The 19690-nt window shown below is 44.8% G+C and overlaps 1 protein-coding gene across 1 annotated transcript in view; it reads right to left on the reverse strand.

The window, feature by feature from the left end:
• Positions 1–651: 651 nt before the first annotated feature.
• DUSP10 (dual specificity phosphatase 10) overlaps positions 652–19690 on the reverse strand; it is a 39955-nt gene continuing 20916 nt past the window's right edge. The window contains exons 3-4 of the mRNA XM_039221104.1: positions 4725–5096; positions 652–1201 (exon numbers count right to left, since the gene is read on the reverse strand). Of these exons, the coding sequence (XP_039077035.1) occupies positions 936–1201; positions 4725–5096 (638 nt within the window). The 3' untranslated portion in view covers positions 652–935. The remainder of the gene's footprint in view (positions 1202–4724; positions 5097–19690) is intronic.

A 19690-nucleotide genomic window follows, 5' to 3' on the forward strand; every position in this document is an offset into this window, starting at 1 on the left:
TTTTGTCTTTTTTTTTTTTTTTTTTTACATTCTGATACACATATGTAACAAGGTTTATGGCGCTGTAACCAGAATCAGATCCAAAAAAAATGATCATAATAATAATAAAGGAAAAAGGTGGGAAGGAAAGTAATTGATTTTTATTGAATTCCTCTCTATCTCCAGGCTGGCAAATTCACGCTATTTGTTTACTGTGTGGCTGCCAGCTCTACCTTGTTTGCACACTCAAAACACCGTATTATTGCACAAGAAGCCAGTAAAGGCTTATGGTATAATGGTCAGTTTCCTTGCTATTTCAAAAAAATCTCTTAAACCCAAAGGGGCGAGGGGAGAATAATCCAGGGTATGAAACACACAAAACCAACAGTATCTTTTGTCTTTTTAAAGAACGTGAAGGGCTCTTAGACCACTTAAACGGCCCTGATTTTTCTCTTTGCACCAGTGAGCACAACAGGGCTTGGTTTGGTGTTTGTTCTCTGTGTGGACGACCCAGGACAGATCTCGGGCCTCGATGATTCAATGTCTTTTTCTGCCTCTTACTTTTGGTTCTTTTAAATCAGTTTAAATTGTAGTATCTTCGGTCTATGAACCAGCACAGACTATTGAATCATAAACTCTACAAATAGCTTAAAAGGAAAAGGGGGGAAGAAACATGTTTTATTATATTTTTATTGTTGGCTTAAAAAAGTTACTCTTTTAGCCTCCCTGCTTTAGCAGTTCGCGGGAAGTAAATCTCAATGGCATCAAAAGTTAAATTCTTTTCACACTTGTTAAAAATAAAAAGGTTTTAAACAAGTTCTGTTTCCATTCACAAACTTTACCCCCATCTAAAAAAGAAAGAAAGAAAGAAAAAGAAAAAGAAGAAAGAAAGAATCCATCCTCCTTTCTCTTCGTCTCCTAATGGAGAACAGTAATCCTTTCCATCCAGGCCTCTGTCACACAACCGTTTCCACGCCCATCAGCTTTGGTGTAAGGATTCGTGGTGTTACACCGTTGTTCAGGTCTTCCTCAAACTCCAGTAACTGCCCCATGAAGTTAAGGTTTGGGGAAATAATTGGTCGTTTGCCTTTGACAAACTTATAGGCATCAGTCATGGTCATCCTAGTGTGCTTCATCAAGTACGCGATGACGATGGTGGCGGACCGCGACACCCCCGCCTGGCAATGGATGAGAAGCCCCTTCCCACACTGGTGAGCTTCCTCTGGGAAAAGGGAGAAATGCAAGAGGTGCAGGAAAGAAGAGAGAGATGGGAAAAGAGAGATTAGCTTTGGTCCAGACTTGACAATGCTATATTTCGTAGAGAAAAAATAAATTCAAGTGGTTTTAGAACTAAGCATAATTTACTAGTTAATTGTGTGTGTTTATGAAGCAACCTCCAGAACTGGCTAAAAGCAATGTGAGCATGCATGAGACGCCACATTTCTACATTTAAAGAGAGGACCAGTGATTCAGTTGGTTAAGTGTCTGACTTTGGGTCGTCATGACCTCTCGGTTCGTGGGTTCCAGCCCCACAATGAACTCAGCACTGACAGTGTGGAGCCTGCTGGGCATTCTCTCTCTTGCTTTGCCTCTGCCCTCCCTCACATGTGCTCTCTCTCTGTCTCAAAACAAATACAGAAACAAAAAACAATAAATAAAGAAAGGACGAGGTAAAGGAATCAGTTACAGGAACCATTCACATCACAGGTGGTGACAATCTGCTGCAGCCAGAGCTCCAACACAGTTAACTTGCCTGTTAAGCAAGCCACTGAAGTAGACCCTTTTGGTTAAGGATGTTAATCCCAATCTTGAGGCTGTCACTTATCAACACTAGTGTTGTTAATAATAATGTCTGTCCCAGCTGTGATAGAGAAAAGACACCTACATTTCTTTCTTTATGTTACAGGATTGATCTGTAGAAACTGGTATTAAATGGACAAGGGATTCTGTCTTGCTAAACTCTGAGGTTAAAGAAACAAAACCCAACTAGAAAGTTGCTATGTGCAGCTTCTTTCCAGAAAAGCCTACTGCTGCAAATGTACCTAAGGACTTGAAATGCTTAGGCACAGGGCATCACCTACATCTGGACTGTCCAATGCCACCCCACATCCATGTATGCTGTTCCAACATGGTGGCAATGACCAAGATGGAAGAATTCTAATGATGGTCCAGCAACCGGAAAAATTGAGAGAAGCAAGACTTTATAAGTTTTCAGATATGTTGGAAGCTCAGGAGAGTACTTTGTGGGCACCGCCTAAATGGATTCTTAATGATGATTCTAGACTGAAAGGCATCCCAAAGAAAGCTTCTCTGAAGGGATCTCAATTAGATGAAGAGTAGGGGAGGGGAGTAAAAAGGAGTAATCTAACTTAAACCACTTTTTTTTTTACAGATTATTTATTTATGGAAGTAATCTTTTCATCCAACATGGGGCTCAAACTCACAACCCTGAGATCAAGAGTTGCATGGTATTCTCCCCTAACTTGAACCACTTCTATGGACTACCCTCCAGTGAACTGTGAAAAGAAACATCATGAAAAATTCCATCTTAAAAGTCTGTGGATTAAGCTTACTTCTCCTGGATGACAGTATTTGAAGAAAGTATCTCCGTTCTGCAATTTCTTCTCAGCACATACTATATTCACCTCCATGCCGAGACTGGGAAGCGTGGAGGCAGGAAGATGAGCTGCAAAGTGCTAGATTTGACCACTGGTACCATTACACGCTAGATGAGTACCTTGTGTGAATCACCTAACTCCCCAGAGCCTCAATCTTTCTGTCTGCTTAATGGGAGTAATGCTGACTAACAAGGTTTGGGGAATCTGGGAATCATATCACCCAATTCAGGAATAAATAAATTGGCATAGTAAACCCTACACATACACTCTGCTTAGTTTATATTAGACTCTCAGTGAAGGTTATTGTGCTTATAAAGCCTGTTGTTTTCCTCAAAGCAAGACTATCCGATTTCAGCTTATCCAACGATATAACAACAAAAACGAAATTGTGTTTCTGCAGGCTGTGGCGCTGAATTGCTCTTCAGGTTAAATGCTATTTGGTTATTTGTTTTGTGTTCCTTCTAAAAAATCAGATAAGCCTGCATAACCTATTAGGAATGCAGGTGCTTGGACTGAAATCCTGTTGGAACAAGCAAGCCTTTGGCCACTCCTTAAATGGGAAACAATCTCTTAACTTCCCCCAACTGGACTCAAGTCAGATAAAATTGCAGCCATAACACCGTACATCAACCAGAGAGTTCCTCATCTACTTGGTCACAAATATATCTTCTTCTGGGCTCAAGGTTTGACTCGAAAATTATGAATGAAATAGCTAAGACATCTTCACATCCACAAGTGTTGCCATTCAGGAACTAAAGAGCATTGGAAACATCGCCCCAGCATATAGTAGAAAGGCCCCTGCCTCTGAGTCAAGAGCCTTGCATTCTGGTCCTTTCTTGGACACTAAAATTCTTATAATCTTGGAGAAGTCACTTTACTTTTCTGAGTTTGGTGACCACTCAAAATTTCCTTCCAGACTGTGTATTCTATGGTCCTTCCATTGAAGGCACAATCGGCAAGGAAAACAGTTGGGCGATGTGGCCAGAACTGCCAAATCCACAGCAAATCTACCAGACCCAAGACTTTTCAGCAAAACGATCACCAGACATGAGCGCATTCTTCCAGGGACAGAGGCAGTAACAACCTGCTACCACATTTAGGGAAAAGTACTCAATCACCTTTCTGTGGTTAATGAAGGTCGAAATTACTTGAAAAAATTGCTGAGTATGTGCTAGGTTCCAGGGGCTCCCTCAAAGGATCACTGGAGCCTTAAAACAGTTCAAGGCTATAGGAGCAGCAAAAGGTAAAGTTAGGATCAGGGTTAGGCTGGCGGTTACTTCCTTTTGGAGATTAAAGTCTGTTGTTGTTAGAATTCCCCTCCTTGGGAACTACACAGGCCACCCAAGCTGATCTTTCCTACTTTAGTGAGTTTGGGGTAAGCTGTCTCACGAAACCTAGTACCATCTTGCTAACACCTTCACCCCTTTCTGCTACCCCGTGTCTAAGAACTGAGACAAAGCAAGTATAAGGGGGAAAAAAACCCTCAGCCTTCCACTCCTCTCTCTCTCTCTCTCCCCTCTGTGCTGATGTGATACACGAGGATGTTCACTAAAGCACTGCTTTGCTGAAGAACATTCTTTGGAAATAGCCTTTCAGCAAATGCTACCTTTGCCTCAACCCCATGTAGATAGAGAAACTATACCAACTGTAAATTAATTTAACCTAAGGTAAGGGAGGTGTGGGTGAGCTGAGGTGGTGTCGTTTTCCTTGCATTTTATTTCCCACAAGGCGCCGGCAGACATGGTAGACCAGCTAGCCATGGAAGCAGCTCTGGCTTCCTATGTCTTCCTTTCCATTACCTCTTTTGAAATTATGTTACAGAACATCTGCATGTGAATCCCTACCCTGTTTTCATTGAGAACTGGAAGGAGGCAGATCTCTAATTGACCAGATTCCAACCAAACTGAATCACCGTTTCTTTACAACCCATCCCTGTGGCCTCCATGCATTCAACGGGCCATGACTTAGAAGAATACCCTGGCTGCTCCAGGTGGCAGGGCCTGAAAACACCTCTCAGCAGCTTTTTTTTTTCTTGCAACCTAAGCATCAACCTTGGACTTGCTATCAAAGCGAAAGCCAGAGGGGAAAGGAAGGCGGAAGACGAGCCGTCCCGTGGGAGATAGTTACCAATGAACTCAAAAGCCTCTTCAAAGTACTGCCGCAGGTTCTGTTTATTGCTGTCGGTAGCCGGCAGCCTCTTGTAGTTGAACAGGCCTTTCTCGTAGTGGTAGAGGGGCAGGTGAGTGGTGACGTTGATGACGTAGCCGATGTTCAGGCGCTGCATCGTGTCCAGGTCCTGAGCATCCTGCTCGTTGCCAAGGAACAGGAAGGGCAAGATGGGCGTCAGCTCTGCGTTCTCGATGTCGGGGGTGGCGGGGATAGACTGAGGTAGGATGCTTGAGGCTGCAGATGCGCCGCCCCCCACTTCCCGGCACTCTTGGAGCTGGAGGGAGTTGTCACAGAGGTTTTCATGGTTCTGCTTAAAACTGCTAAGTCCACCTGGAGCAAACGACAGAAAGTGAGAATGACCATTTCTGGAACTTCGGAGCTGGCAGAAGATGCCGCTGTCTCCACAGAAACGAAGAATGCTTTGTTGCCTGTGCACATTTTAGAAAAAGAGAATCAGAACAAAAATGCAAGTCCAGGAGCTCCCCAGCGGCTCAGTCGTTGGAGTGTCTGTTGATTTCAGCTTGGGTCATGATCTCACAGTCCGTGGGTTCGAGCCCCATGTTGGGCTCTGCGCTGACAGTGTGCTTGGGATTCTCTCCTCGCCGCTCTCTCTTCCCCTTCCCCACCCATGTTGCCTCTCTCTCTCTCTCTCTCAATAAATAAACAAACAAACCAAAAAAATGCAAGGCCTTTTGGGGATCCAGGACAAGCTTCAGAGGCTCTCACCGCAAGTGGCACTTTGCAAATGTGCTCTTTACACAATCTGTGGCATGTTCCCCCAGAAAGAGTTCCATGAAGCATCAGGCAATTTTATCAGCAGCAGATTTGATCTGCCTCAAAGAGCCATATGCTCAGTGGCCTACATAGAACATTGTACTTTGGGAGCCAGGGAAAGCATGGCCAACCTCCTCGGGCACTGCAGCCGCGTGAACTGAACTCTTCCATAAGCTTACCTCACCCAGAGCAAGAAGTCTGCTCCTGACACAGCAAAGTGGCCATGAACAGGGACCGTGGAAGACCCAGATTACCTTGGCTACAGTCCCAGTAACACAACTTCTTGGCTCTGTGACTTAGGCAAGTTAATTTCTCTCTGTGTGCCTTGGTTCCCCTTCTATAAAATGAGGGTAATGACATCTACCTTTGAGTGGGATGGGGAGTCTGGAATGAATGAATACAGCAAAGTGTGCAAACCTCCACATCAACCACTACAGCAGCACTTATGGGAATAGATCTTAAGAAAATCATTTAACCAAACCTATCCAGCCAGGTGTGTCAAGATGTTTACTACAGCATTATTGTTTTACAGAAAAGACCCAGAACCGAAACAAATTAAAAAAAAGAAGAAGGAAAAATTACTATATTCATCCAGTGGAATATTATGTAGCCATTAAAAGTTGTGAACAGGATCGGAAAACAAAGAAAATGCATCTGTTTAATGTTAAATGAAACAAACCTAGTTCAAAAACATTCACCATACATGTGATCAAAGGCTAAAGGACCATGGGGAAAAATTTGTTTAAGTTAGGAAATTTATGAATCTCAGTATGTTGTTTACATTTTTTCTTTAATATTTGTCAGATACACCACATACATGGTTAAGCCCAAAGGGTTATTACAACAGTCGAATCACATGATGTACATGTAAGGACTTTGAGTTGATATGATTGCCATCCAGTGGGCTCTCATTCCAATCAAACCACCAGATACTCCGGCCTTCCTTTTTTTTTTTAATTTTTGTAAACGTTATTTATTTTTGAGAGACAGAGAGAGCGAGCATGAGTGGGGGAGGGGCAGAGAGCGAGGGAGACACAGAATCTGAAGCAGGCTCCAGGCTCTGAGCTGTCAGCACTGAGCCCGATGCAGGGCTCGAACTCACGGACTGTGAGATCATGACCTGAGCCGAAGTCCGAGGCTTAACAGACTGAGCCACCCAGGCTGCCCAGGCCTTCCTTCTGAAAGGAGGAACTTAGAGACCTCCTATAAGCTGAAACCCTCCAGAACATGACATTTATGCCTCCTGATAGAGGCCTTACATCCGTCCGATGGTTTCAGGAGATAAGGCAGGAAACACAAAGTGTGAACAGGATATGGTTGTGTTGAAATAAACACAGGAAATCTATCTGTCCTCTGGTTCCTGAACCTAACATATGCCCTCCTCCATTTCAAGTCTCATCTCTGGCAACGAGGGCAGATAGCTCCAGGCTATGACCCAGACCCAGTCTCAGGGTTGTTCTTGTCCTAAACACACACCGCTGGGCGTGTCAACCAGGGAAGTCGTATTTTCATTAAGGTCCAGCGATGACAAAAACATCATTCAAAGAGGAGGGTAATACCAAGGTCATTTCATTCATCTGTAAGGCTCAAGACCTATCTTTGCTTTTCAAAAAGAAAAACAAGTGCTATATATTCATTTTAATGCATTTCTAGAATGAAGCTCTGCCCTTACATATTAGGGTGCTCTGCTATGAAATCTTGATTAAAAAGTTTGTCTGGGCCCTAAGAGATTATTTGTACATTCTTATTTGCACACGGAGGAAATAGAAAGCCAAACTTCACTAGTGACAACTTTAAAAAAAAACTGAAATTACCCACTGTTACCATCACAAATGCCACGAGAGAGACTTTAAAGAGTTATTTTAACATCTGCTCAGCTTTGCCTCCATAAAAATCGAAGCAAATGATTTACGCTGATTCTGTGATGGGAACCTAATTCACACTTGTTTTATTTTTCTTAAGAAAATGGCAGTAGTTCCACATTTTCATATAAGATGAGAGGAACGAACAAAATAAACTCAAAAGAAGGCTTGAAGGGGTGGGAAGGGGACTTTTCTCTGTTCTTATTTAGGGCTCTCAAGCTGTAATTTGTCTTAAAAGCAGCTAGTCTGAAAAAAAAAATGCATGCCAAAAAAAAAAAAAAAAACCCACACACAGAAAAAAGCACCATACAGCTTTTTAAAATTCTGTCTCTACACCTCCTTCCCCAATGACATCAGCTGGAGGCTCCCCACCTGCCCAGTTACCATAGCAGTTACACAAAGACATACAATGACATCAGTTGGCATGATATCAGCTCTTTGAGTACAAACAATACAAGAAGAACTACTTTGTTTAAGGCCTTTGGTGCAACTGTGTTCTGGGGAGCCAATGATGTAATGCTAACAGGTGGCATGGCCCTTCCATTTGCCTAATGGGGGAAAAAAACCCATGGGGGAGGGGCAGAGGGAATTTGAGACAGACAGACACAGAATGCTCCGACTCACAGCGGGGCTCACGTGCAAAGCTATGTGTATGTTGTATGTTTCAGCCATGTGGGGACTCTGCTTGCAGAATATTGGATGACGACAAGAAAAGGAAGTATTGTGGACGCAAATACATCAGACAAGGAAATGCTCATGGGGTGGAGGGGGGTACGAAGAAATAGCTTCCAGTTCACTCGCCAGTCTGCTGACCAGCTTAAGGATCAGTCCTCATAAGGGCCATGCCCCCCCCCCCACACACACACACTGCGGTTACACAACTCTCCCCGGAGGGCGCTTCAAGCAAAATCAACAGGGCGAATCTCGCCATGGTGGTTCTTTAGAGAGATGTCTGTGGGGAGAATGGTTTTCTTCTCTTAGGAATTGGAAGCTGGGGAAGGAGGAGAGGAAAGACTCAGGCTAATATGGTTTTCTCTTCCACCCACCTTCCCCCCACCCAACCCCACCACGTACCACTAGAGGCTGAACTCCCTGATCTCCTAGTGAGGAGCTTTAACTCCATCCTGTTGGTTGTTGCCGTTCTAAGAACAAACTAACAAGCGAAGTAGAGACAAAGTAGCTGGTGGTTAAGAGCAGATGATAGAGGCAGACAGATCCAGGATGCAATGCTGATTTTCTGCCCCATAAGAGCACCGAGACCTAATGCAAATCACTGCTGCTCATTATGCATCAGTTTACTGATCTGTAAAGTGGACACACTGTCACTTGCCCATAGAGTCATGACTCGGGCAGCCTATGTAAGCATGATGATGTATAGCCAGGCATCTGACAAATAACGTCTTCTTACCTCGCTATCATTACCCTCCTTGTCCTCATCTGCCTTTGATCCGTCTACACTGCATTTTGTGAGAACTCTCAGTGCTGTGCATGGTCCTCAGGCCAGCTGCGTTGGGTCTGAGTTCCAGCACTGCCCACAATAGCTACCAGACCCTGAGCAAATTCTTTCCCTCAGATACAAAACGGGCAGTAATAGTACCAACCTCACACTACTGTTTTGAGGACTAAACTGGCTACTATAAAGTACTTCAAAACAACAACTATCCATGTAAGCACTTTTCTATTTCCATTACTTTGGGAAACTACCATGTAAAGATCTTTTTAAAAAAAGTTAAAAAAAAATTTTTTTTAAGTTTATTCATTTTTGAGAGACAGAGACAGAGCACTAGTGGGGGAGGGACAGAGGGAAGGGGGCACAGAATCCGAAGCAGGCTGTCAGCCTGAGCCGGTCAGCACAGAGCCTGATTGGAGCTTGAACCCACAGACTGCAAGATCAGGACCTAAGCCACAGTCAGACGCTTTAGCAACTAACCACCCCCTCCAGGTGCCACCCCCCCCCCCAAATTCTTAACGTAAAGACCCTAAATGATCAGTAAGCTAATATTCCAGTTTTTACTTTTAACTTTTTACCTAAAAAGAACCAGGGACAAACATATCTGAGCAGTTTTAACATGGAAATAATATACTTTTATCATAAAGAAAGCAAATAGCTCCCTACCCTTCCTAAACAAATATATCTGATTTCATTTGTTGGCCTTTGCTTTCCCAATAAAGACTGCACATTTTTTGAATTCTTGTTTTGTTTTATTTATTTATTTTTTCCGGAGGAGGATTGTGTTTTAAATAAAACTGCTCTACGCCCATCCCTTCCCCCCCCACCTCCCCACCCCCACTGTGATCTTCTTATGCACACAATTGCTTGCAGTTACTGGGCAAATATTTTCTAGGCGGGAGGGAGCAACATTGCTGGGGGCAAACATTTCAAACCTTATCTCAAAACTAGGTTCGCTGCCAAAACTAGCAGGGTCAGCACTTTGATTCCGAATGACAACAAGAAGGAATATTCAACCCCTACAGAAAACTATGTTAGAAATACGGAGTCGCCTTGGTTTCTTCCAACAGCCAGGCCTGAAGCAATGCATCCCGGAGTTAGTGGGAAACCTCCTGGTAGATTTGCTTCGGCTCCGGTAGCTGCGTTGGCTATTGCAGTCTGAGAAACAGAAGAGCCTTCTGTAATGTGATTCAGAAGCAGGGCTCTGGGCGGCAAATTAAAGAACCACATCCAAAGGCAGAATCTATAAGCAAGAGATTTCCGTATTCTGAGGATGGCCAGCACTTTCGCACACAAGCTTTTTTGGTCTCATGTGAGGCTGGAGAGCGAGCACTTTCCAGAAATGGAAGGAAAACTCTCACTGAAGGTCAGCAAATGGAATTAACACCCAAAGGAAGGTAGAGGAGGATGAAAATGGAATTCTTCTAGAAGTTTGCTGACAGCATACTGATTGCCTCTTTTTGTTGTCTACTGCTCCTTACTGGGTGATGAGTCTTTTAAAGTAAAATAGTACTCTGATGATAGCGGTTAAGAACACAGACACCAGAGCTGGACTGTTTGGGCTTCAAGTTCTGGCTGCCATCAGTAGCTGTGTTACCTCAGGCAAGTTATGTAATATCCCTGCCCCTCAGTATCCACATCCCACATGTAGTTAGCCCCGGTATCTAGCTCACACACCTCTTACGATGGATACCATGCTATATGAGCTAGATATTACTACAGATGAGAAAGATACCCAAGTGAAATGGGCCCTAATGGATCCTCTTTGGTGGGCCCTCCAGCAAAAGTACAGCATAGTACACCAGACTCCCCAGATGCTATACACACAAGGATCCTGTGGAAGAAACAAAGCCTGGAGAAACTGGAATGGACATCAGGCTTCTAGCCCTGAAACTCTCGTAGAACAGGGGTCACGGTCAATGCATACTTTTCAAGGCAGAAAATGACCCATCTTCACAGGAGAGCCATTTGGGATACCAGCTAGACGCACAAGGTTACTGTCACTGGCTTGTTTCACACGAGGCAGTCTTTGTAGTCCACAGGCACAACTGAGTATTTTATAGTAGGAGTGATTTCAGGTTCAATGCCAGGTGGTGTCACCTAAACTGTCATATGATAGTGTCCTCAGGCAACGTGGGGAGACTATCTTAGCAAGGATGAGTCAAGTGAGAGCACTGTGTCACTAGGTAGACGAGGACACAAAGGGATTAAGAAACACTTTTGTTACCCAGGGAAGAGAGAGACTTAGGAGGCTGGGGCCAGCAGTTTGGTGGCTGGGACCATGAGTCAGAGATGAGTTTCCCGAGGCTCCCTACAATCCTATCATTTCATTGCCTTCATGTGAAATGTCCAACGTGTGAAAAGACATAAACAAAGAGGTATCATGAAGCTTAAAATTCTTAACGAATCAGTATCTTGACTCCAACTGAGGGCATATTGATTATTTGGGTAAATGCTGCTAAGTGTTCCAGAAAGGTAGATCTACGTTGCTCGTGGGTTTTTGTTTCTGTTTGTTTATTGTCTGATCTCTTTGGTTGGAGATACAGGTTATCTACAGATATGTTTTACAACCCAGCTCTAGAAGGCAGGCTATAATCTCTAAGGCAGAGGGGCAAAGCTTTGCCTTGATGTAGAAGAGTGGCTCTGCCCCGTGCCAGCTGTGTGGCTTTGTGAACGTTATTGGGTGTTCCTGGACGAGTCTTCCGTAAGTGTAAAACTGGACTACTTCTCAGATGTGTTGTAAGGATTCAGTGAAACTCTATGTAAAACATCCATCCTGGTATCTTTAAGAAGGTATTCAAACCCCGTAGCTATTTGGGTAAGAATTGTCAGTGGGGGAGCCAAGATAAGGAGCACTTCAGACGGTGAGATGCAGGAGGATTTCTGTGCTCTCAAGCTGTAGGTGACAGAGGCGGCGGGGGGTCGGGGGAGGGGGGACCTTGAAGTAAGGTTATGTTGATTCAGAGAAGTGGAGGGAAGAGAAGAACTTCCAGCAACAGTCCCAAGGGAAAGGGCTCAAAGCAGAGGCCACGGGGCTGCCTGCCTACAGCTCTGCTCTGGTAAAGGTCACATTCAGTGCTGTTGGGTCCCAGCTTAGGCAAACACAGGAGGAAGTGGCGCACAGAACAGGGGCAGGACTTGTGGTTGGTGGTCTCCATTGGAAACTTTAGTTATTCACGTTCTAAGATTTCAACAGAATGGGAGGGGGAGATATATAGGGTTATCAAACAGGCATAAAATAAATGCATTCCTGGCAATTTTTCTTGACGTATATAGGTACATATATACATATATTCGCATATACACATATGTATATGTATTGTGTATGTATACTACACATATGTATATTATGTACATATGTAAATTCTAAAATTTCTAGAAATAGATATATACCTAACTGTATATATCTATTTCTAGAAATTTTTGAAATAGAGATATAGAAAAATTATGTGTGTGCATGTGTATGTGTGTATAAGTTCTCTATACTTTAATTCCTCAATTACTTGTGATGTTCAAAATTTTGCTCCGGGTCACTCTTAGTTTCAGCACCTGTAATATGTACACGTACAGCCTCACTTCACAACTACAACTGCGCTTTTAATATTTGCTCATGTCGTCATATTTTTCTTCCTTGATGTATCGTAATTAATAGCTGTAATAGAACTTCAGAGAAAAGGAGTCTTTTTAAAATCCCTTCGTGCCCAGGACTTAGCCAAACGCCACAGGAAGGCAGGTTGTTTGTAGGTATGTCTGATACCACCAACTGTATGGAAGAGATACAGAGGTTGAAGATCAATCCCTTTTTGGAAATAATTTACAAAAATTGAAAGATAAAGTAAAAGGATCTCCCTGGTGTCGACTCTGCTTAGTGACGAATCACAGGGAGAAATTATTTCAAGAATGCCGCTCACAAAACTGTCTTCCTATAACAGGCCAACAATATCTTGTTCTTATACTTCATATTACTTATTCTAACCAATCCAGTCACATGGTATTTAGTAATGTTTTGAAGAAATAAAGAGGATTCCTGAAACATTTCTACCAGAATTTTCTCAGATTTTGAGTTAATAATATAGTTCTTTCATCAGATCTTCTGCTAGACAAAAATCATAATTGAGACCACTAATGCTTACCCAAAGTAGACACTGCTTGTAAAGTCATTGTAACTCGCGTAATTTACTGATGTGTGTACCCCTCAGATTACGTGCCATTGCTCCTAGCAAAACATCTTGGTAGATCATAAAATCTAGCATTCTGAAAAGAAGCTGATACTTGACTATAATATATACCAGGAACTAAAGTCAACTTTTGCTCCTTCCCAATCTTTGTATAATTTGCAACGAGCTCTTAGCTCAACTTTTGTCTCTAGATACTTCTGTATATAACTTGTTTGGGGACTCTTCCTTCTTATGTTTTAAAATATGCTGCTTCCTTCTTTGATGGATAAAATCTTTTAATGTCCTCAACAGAGAGAACTTTTAATAAATCCCTGCCTAATATTTACCTAAAAAAGTGAACAGAGTCAGAAAGATCCAATGACTGAGGAACTGTGACTTTAAAAAATTGAAGACAGGGTCACCTCGGTGGCTCAGCCAGGTAAGAATCCGACTTCAGCTCAGGTCATGATCTCAGTTTGTGGGTTCGAGCCCCGCGTCGGGCTCTGTGCTGACAGCTAGCTCAGAGCCTGGAGCCTGCTTCAGATTCTGTGCCTCCCTCTCTCTCTGACCCTCCCCTGCTCATGCTCTATGTCTCTCTCAAAAATGAATGAATGAATGAATGAATGAATAAACATTAAAAAATGTTAAAAATTGAAGACAAAGCTTTGATTGCACACCTTCCAAGAAATGCTGATCCCAGCATGTTTCTGTCCAAGTTGAAAAGATTCTCCCTCTGTCCCCATCACCCCACACCAGCCAGCTCAGAAGTGCCCTCCCTATAGAATGGGTAAGAAAAGGGCTAGGGGTTCTATTTCGGCCTGCTAAGGTCGCTCAAATGCACCAGAGGCACCTTGTGCCATGAGAGGAGGCACCCTTCTTCGTTCCCCCTTCCTACCACCCCAACTTGAAGGCTTTAATGGGTACCCAGCGTGGAGGATACCACCAGTCTAAGTTGTGTGTATTTGAGTACCACAAGCAGATTGTTTGAGAGGCTCCTTCACAAGTATGTAAATACAGCCTGTTTCTTTAAATCTGTTACCTCATTTATTTACATTAGAACAGAAAGCAGGGCCAGAAGCAACAGCTGATGACAGTCATGTAATTTTCCACAAAGACAACAATTAAACAGCTTTGTGTTATTTTAACGAGCAGATGACTTTTCCACTTTTCCGAGTGAGTGGGAATCAAACTGTAGGATTCCAGAGTTCCCACAGCCAGGACCCCCCTGAGGGGTCTGCAGAGTCCCTGGGACTTGAAGGAAGAGAACACTTTGGGCCCCTCTTCCTCACAGCCAGCTCTCTCTGTCTCTCTCTTCCTCCTTCCCTGCCTCCTCCCTCTCTCAGAAACCCAATGGGAGAATAAGGGAAGGAAGCAAGAGAGGGAGAGGTTCTACCCAGAACACCTTTGCTGCTTGGACTGCCAATGAATCAGCAGAATATTTTTGAAACCTATTTTTATTTTTATTATTTTTTTAAAAGTTTATTTATTTTGAGAAAGAGAGCAAGCAAGTGGGAGAGGGACAGAGAGAGGAGAGAGAATCCCAGGCAGACTCTGCACTGTCAGCACAGAGCCCACTGCGGGGCTCGATCCCACAACCCTGAGATCATGACCTGAGCCGAAGTCAAGAATCTAACGCTCAACCGACTGAGCCACCCAGGCACCCCTGAAACCTATTTTCAAATAATCCAGGGTAGGGGTGGGAAAAGTGGTCAGACTCCCTTGCCCCCCTTCCCCACATAATGAGGGCCTGTTAATGGAGAGAACCCCATCTTTATACTCACTCTCCCCATTCTGTCAGAAGAACCATCTAGAAGGCAGGGATGGGCATCATGGACTCCTGGGAGTCGATCCCTCTGCCTGAGGGGCTGGGAGAAGCCTTCTGTTCACCCTTCAGCCTGGCCTGAATTGGTCTGAGCAGCCGTGCCTGGTGGGTCCAAGTGCCTCCTCTGGCGCCATGGGAAGGTCAGCCTGTGGAATCTCCATGTTCACGGGGAGTTCACCTGTCCCTTCATCGAGCTTCACTCCCACTAACAAAAATGCCAGCGAAAGAGAGTGAAAGCAATGGTCTTCTTTTCATGACAGGGCTCTGGGATCCAATCAAGTGAACGGCTTTCCACTAAGAAGCGTGCCTATCAGGGCGCCTGGATGGCCCCGTCTGTTGGGCATCTGACTTCTGCTCAGTTCATGACCTCATGGCTTGTGAGTTCGAGCCCCGCATTGGGCTCCAGGATGACAGTGCAGAGCCTGCTTGGGATATTCTCTCTCCCTCTCTCTCTGCCCCTCTCCCCACTTACACTCTTTCTCTCTCTCAAAATAATAAATAAATAAACTTAAAAGAAAAAAGAATTGTGCCTGTCAAAATGCAGGCTGGGCATATGGAGGGAAATGTACAGGAAGGACAGCCAAGTTTGAGCCCCATGTTCCTGGAAACTTGCAAGTTCAGATTCCCTTCTCGTTTCTCTGACCATCATGTCTAAACTGTGTCAAAGCCTCAGCACAGACCAGCTGGTTTACCCAGGAGGAAGGCACATCACAAACACTCAGCTCAAGTCTCCGGATTCTTCTAAACAGACACACCAGAGATACTACATATGTTTCATTTTCATAATCTCTTTTCTCTAAGAACAAGCCCTCCCAAACATTTCGGGCTTTGGGTGATATGCCAAAGATGCCCCTTCCCTCTCTCCAGCTCCCTCCCTCCCCACAGGTCAGGGTCCAGTGGGAGGAGATGGATGATAAACATTAAAACACACAAAGAAGAAGGTAATGATTAATTCCGTTGAGGGCATGAGGTGCCCTCCAGTTCTGGGGTGCTATGAGAGGGAACTGATTAGATGGGGTCCAGGGAGGGCCTCTCAGGGGATGAGAAGGCATTAGCTGGTTTGAGAAAGAGGTAGAGGGGAGGGGGCCCAGAAGGACTGGTGAGGCAGAGAGAACCACACTATTGGCAAAGGCAGGACATTTGCTTGCTAGGTTTGTGGTGACTCAAGGGAACCCAGTGTTTGAAGCCTAATGAGCAGGCAGCAGGGGGTGGGGGGGAGGGGAGGAGTGACCAGTGGAAGTGAAAGAACTCTGCAGAGGGCCTCTTAGCGACATTTAACAGTGAGGATCTTACTCTAAGTTCAGTGGGAAGCTCTTGAATGTTCCGAAGTCCATAAGAGGGGATTAATATGTGTTTGAAAAGAAAACGGGATCAAAAGAGAAAGGAAAAAAAATTAATTTACTAGACAGTGCCATTTACCTGTACTCCAAAACCTGGGCCCAAATTATAACTTTTCTTTCCCAAAATACATCCTTTGTACCTGCTATGGACTGAATTGTTCCCCCACCCCAGCCCACCAATTCTCATGCTGAAGCCCGACCCCCCATCATGGTGGCATTTGGACATCGGGCCTTTGAGAGATAATTAGATTTAGAGGAAGCCATGGAGGCGGCATCCTCATGATGCGATTAATGCTCTCATCAGAAGAGACACCAGAGAGCTTGGTGACTCTTTTTTTTTAAATTTTTTTATTTTTTAATGTTTAATTTTGAGAGATTCAGACAGAGCAAGAGTGGGGGAGGGGCAGAGAGAGGGAGACACAGAATCCCAATTAGGCTCCAGGCTCTGAGCTGGCTGTCAGCACAGAACCTGAGGGGTTTGAACCCACAAACCGCGAGTCGGCTGCTTAACTGACTGAGCCACCCACGCGCCCCTTGGTGACTCCTTTTTGACCACTGAGGACACAGCAAGGATCTGCAAGGCAGGAGGAGAACACTACTGGCACCCGAACCTGTCCATCCTGGCCCCCGGATCTCAGACTTCCAGCCTCTAGCACTGTGAGAAAATACACTTCTGTTAAGTGACTCCGTCTGTGGTATTTTGCAGACTAACACAGCATGGCTTTAAATTCCCAGTAAAGCTCTCTGCTTTTAAAAATATAAATTGAGGGGCACCTGGGTGGCTTAGCCGGTTAAGCGTCCGACTTCCGCTTAGGTCATGATCTCGCGGTTCGTGGGTTCGAGCCCCGCGTCGGGCTCTGTGCTGACTGCCAGCTCAGAGCCTGGAGCCTGTTTCAGTCTGTGACTCCCTCTCTCTCTGACCCTCCCCTGCTCACGCTGTCTCTCTCTCTCCTAGAAATAAATAAAAAAAAACATTAAAAAAAATTAAAAAAAAATAAATTGTAACTCCTGCTTTTGAAGAACGGCACCGAACCTATGAATTACCGGAGAACCTGGCCCCTGGGAGCCAAACCAAGTTGGTACCGTATTTTAAGATATTAAAATCGGGGTGCCTGGGTGACTCAGTCGGTTAAGCGTCCCACTTCGGCTCAGGGCATGATCTCACGGTTGCAGGGTTCGAGGCCCACGTCAGGCTCTGTGCTGACAGCCAGCTCAGAGCCTGGAGACTGTTTCAGATTCTGTATCTCCCTCTCTCTCTGATCCTCCCCTGCTCATGCTGTCTCTCTCTCAGAAATAAATAAAACATTTAAAAAATTCTTGAAAAATGAGATATTAAAATCAAGCCAGAAATGGTCCAAGGTCAGGAGGAAGATGGTGCCTAAGGAATCAGCATGGCCTTCAGAAGTAAGCCCATGGAACCTTCCAGAACCTTGGTTCCATGAGCCAGCTGCAAGCAGAGAAGCCCACTCCTTTCCCAAAGACGCCCACCTCATAAGTTCCACTCCTCGCAGAACAGCATGGACCCTTGCCCTCCTTGCTACAGCCCTCGGGCCAAAGAACATTTTTGCTAGAGAATTTTTGTGTCTTTGGGAGGCTACTCTATACCATGTGAGGGCTCCTCCTTCTCTGTTCCCTAAAAAGCTCAATACCCGTTAATCCATCAAGACGGATTAAGAGAGGGGGAAAAAATCCATGAGATCATTCTAGAAGGCTACAGAGGGAAGAATGTTAATAGGAGAGTGCTATAAAACACAGAGCCATATTTTTCCCAAGAGCTCAACCAGATACTCTCCATTATTGTTTAATTCTCCAAAGAGAGGGAAAACATTCTTTGCTTTTCAGTGCTGAAGTTTAAATAATGAAGCATTGCTAAACAAACAAACAGAGGAAAGCCCAGTGAAGCTATTCATTAAACAACCCCCTCTACATGAGGAACACGGGTGCTGAACAGTCTACCTCCCCTGAGGACCGACATTTGTCTAAGACCCCAAATTAAACACATCACAACTTCACAGCAAAAGTATGTTTTCCAATGGGATTTAAGTGGAGTCCAATTAAATAAATCTCTAGAAATATCAAGAGCAAGCCCCAAGAGAGAGCATATTTCTACTGTGAAACGTTCTCATTGGAAATTACATTCACAAAAGGTCATCTAGAAACATCCATGACAAGAGGAGGGGCGGAAAGGCAGGAAGCAAGGCAGTTACAAAAATAAAGTCCCGGGGGGGGGGGGGCTTCACTATCATCGTGTTTGAAAGAAGCGTCTAGTCAAAACTCCCGTGTGCCTCTTAGCTTGCTTTGAATGAAAGCTCATGTCCGGATGGCTTGTATGACAATGTTTCAGTATGATCTGGAGGTCAAAGGCTCTAGCTTAGGGAATTCAGGAAGTGGTAGGGGAAAAGATCAAGTGTCAACATCAAAATCTGAATTGTTTTACAGAACCCATGTTTTCGGTTCACAAAAAGCATAGCAACAAGTTCCTCAAGTCACGGAGCCGAATTCTATATTTGGCAAGAATACTATGCAAGCCTGGGCATTAGTGATCAACTGCCAGAAAAAGCAGGCGTGAGCCCCATCTGCAGTGGAGTCACCCAGCCAACCATGCCCAACAGTGAGACCATGGAGCGGGGGCTGAGCTTAGGAAGGTGGGCCAGAAGCCAGGGAAGGCCTCATCAGAGCACTGAGAGAGACAGGAGCTCACAGCAGGTCAAAAGCTAGCATGTCCCCACCTAGCGGACCACCTTCTGAAATTAAGGGGGAAATAAGCAAGAGGTCAGTGCAACTCTGAGGAGGTACGCTGGGAGGATATACTGTCGACATTGACTTGAGGCTACGTGGAGGGCCAGCCAAGGAGTGGTCAGTTCAACCTGGGACATGCGCAATGGAGAGCCAGCCTGGGCTGCCCCCAACATCTGGCACCATCAGACTTCCCGGTCACATGCCCCTGAATGCGATGCCAATGACGACAGAAGTCCCAACGGCCAGCGCTCGAAACACAGCCCCTCTTCCGGCACTGAAGTGATCTTGGGTTCTGGCTTGGGGACCTCTGTGGCCACTTCTGGGAAGTCAGGAGTAGTGTGCATAATCTGTGTCCCAAAGTCTAGCACTCTACAACTTCAACACAACCTCCACAAACCAGATATAGATGGATGATGGCAAGATCGAGAACAGCCGTCCTGGAGTGTGGGAGGAGGACTGGGCGGTCTGCCTCCCACATCGGGGGCCTTAGCACTTGCTGTTCTCTCTTCCAGGAACCCTCTTCCCCTCGTTTCTCACATAGGTGGTTCAGACCTCAGATCAGAGGTGATCTCCTCACAGGGGTCTTCCTGATGTCCAGTTTACAGTGAACCTCTCATGTCCCTCTTTGGTTATATCAAGTTTCAAAGTTTTGTTGTCTTCAAAACATTTATCACAATCTGAAATTACTTGTTATTTCTTTGCTTGTGTGTTGTTATTATTAAAAAGGGAGTTGCCCCCACCCTCACCCCTGTCCCCACCCAAGAATGTCCATATGCTGTT

Source organism: Hyaena hyaena, unplaced genomic scaffold, assembly GCF_003009895.1.
Source record: "Hyaena hyaena isolate Hyena2069 unplaced genomic scaffold, ASM300989v1 scaffold_942, whole genome shotgun sequence".
In the NCBI taxonomy this organism is placed as follows: Eukaryota; Metazoa; Chordata; class Mammalia; order Carnivora; family Hyaenidae; genus Hyaena; species Hyaena hyaena.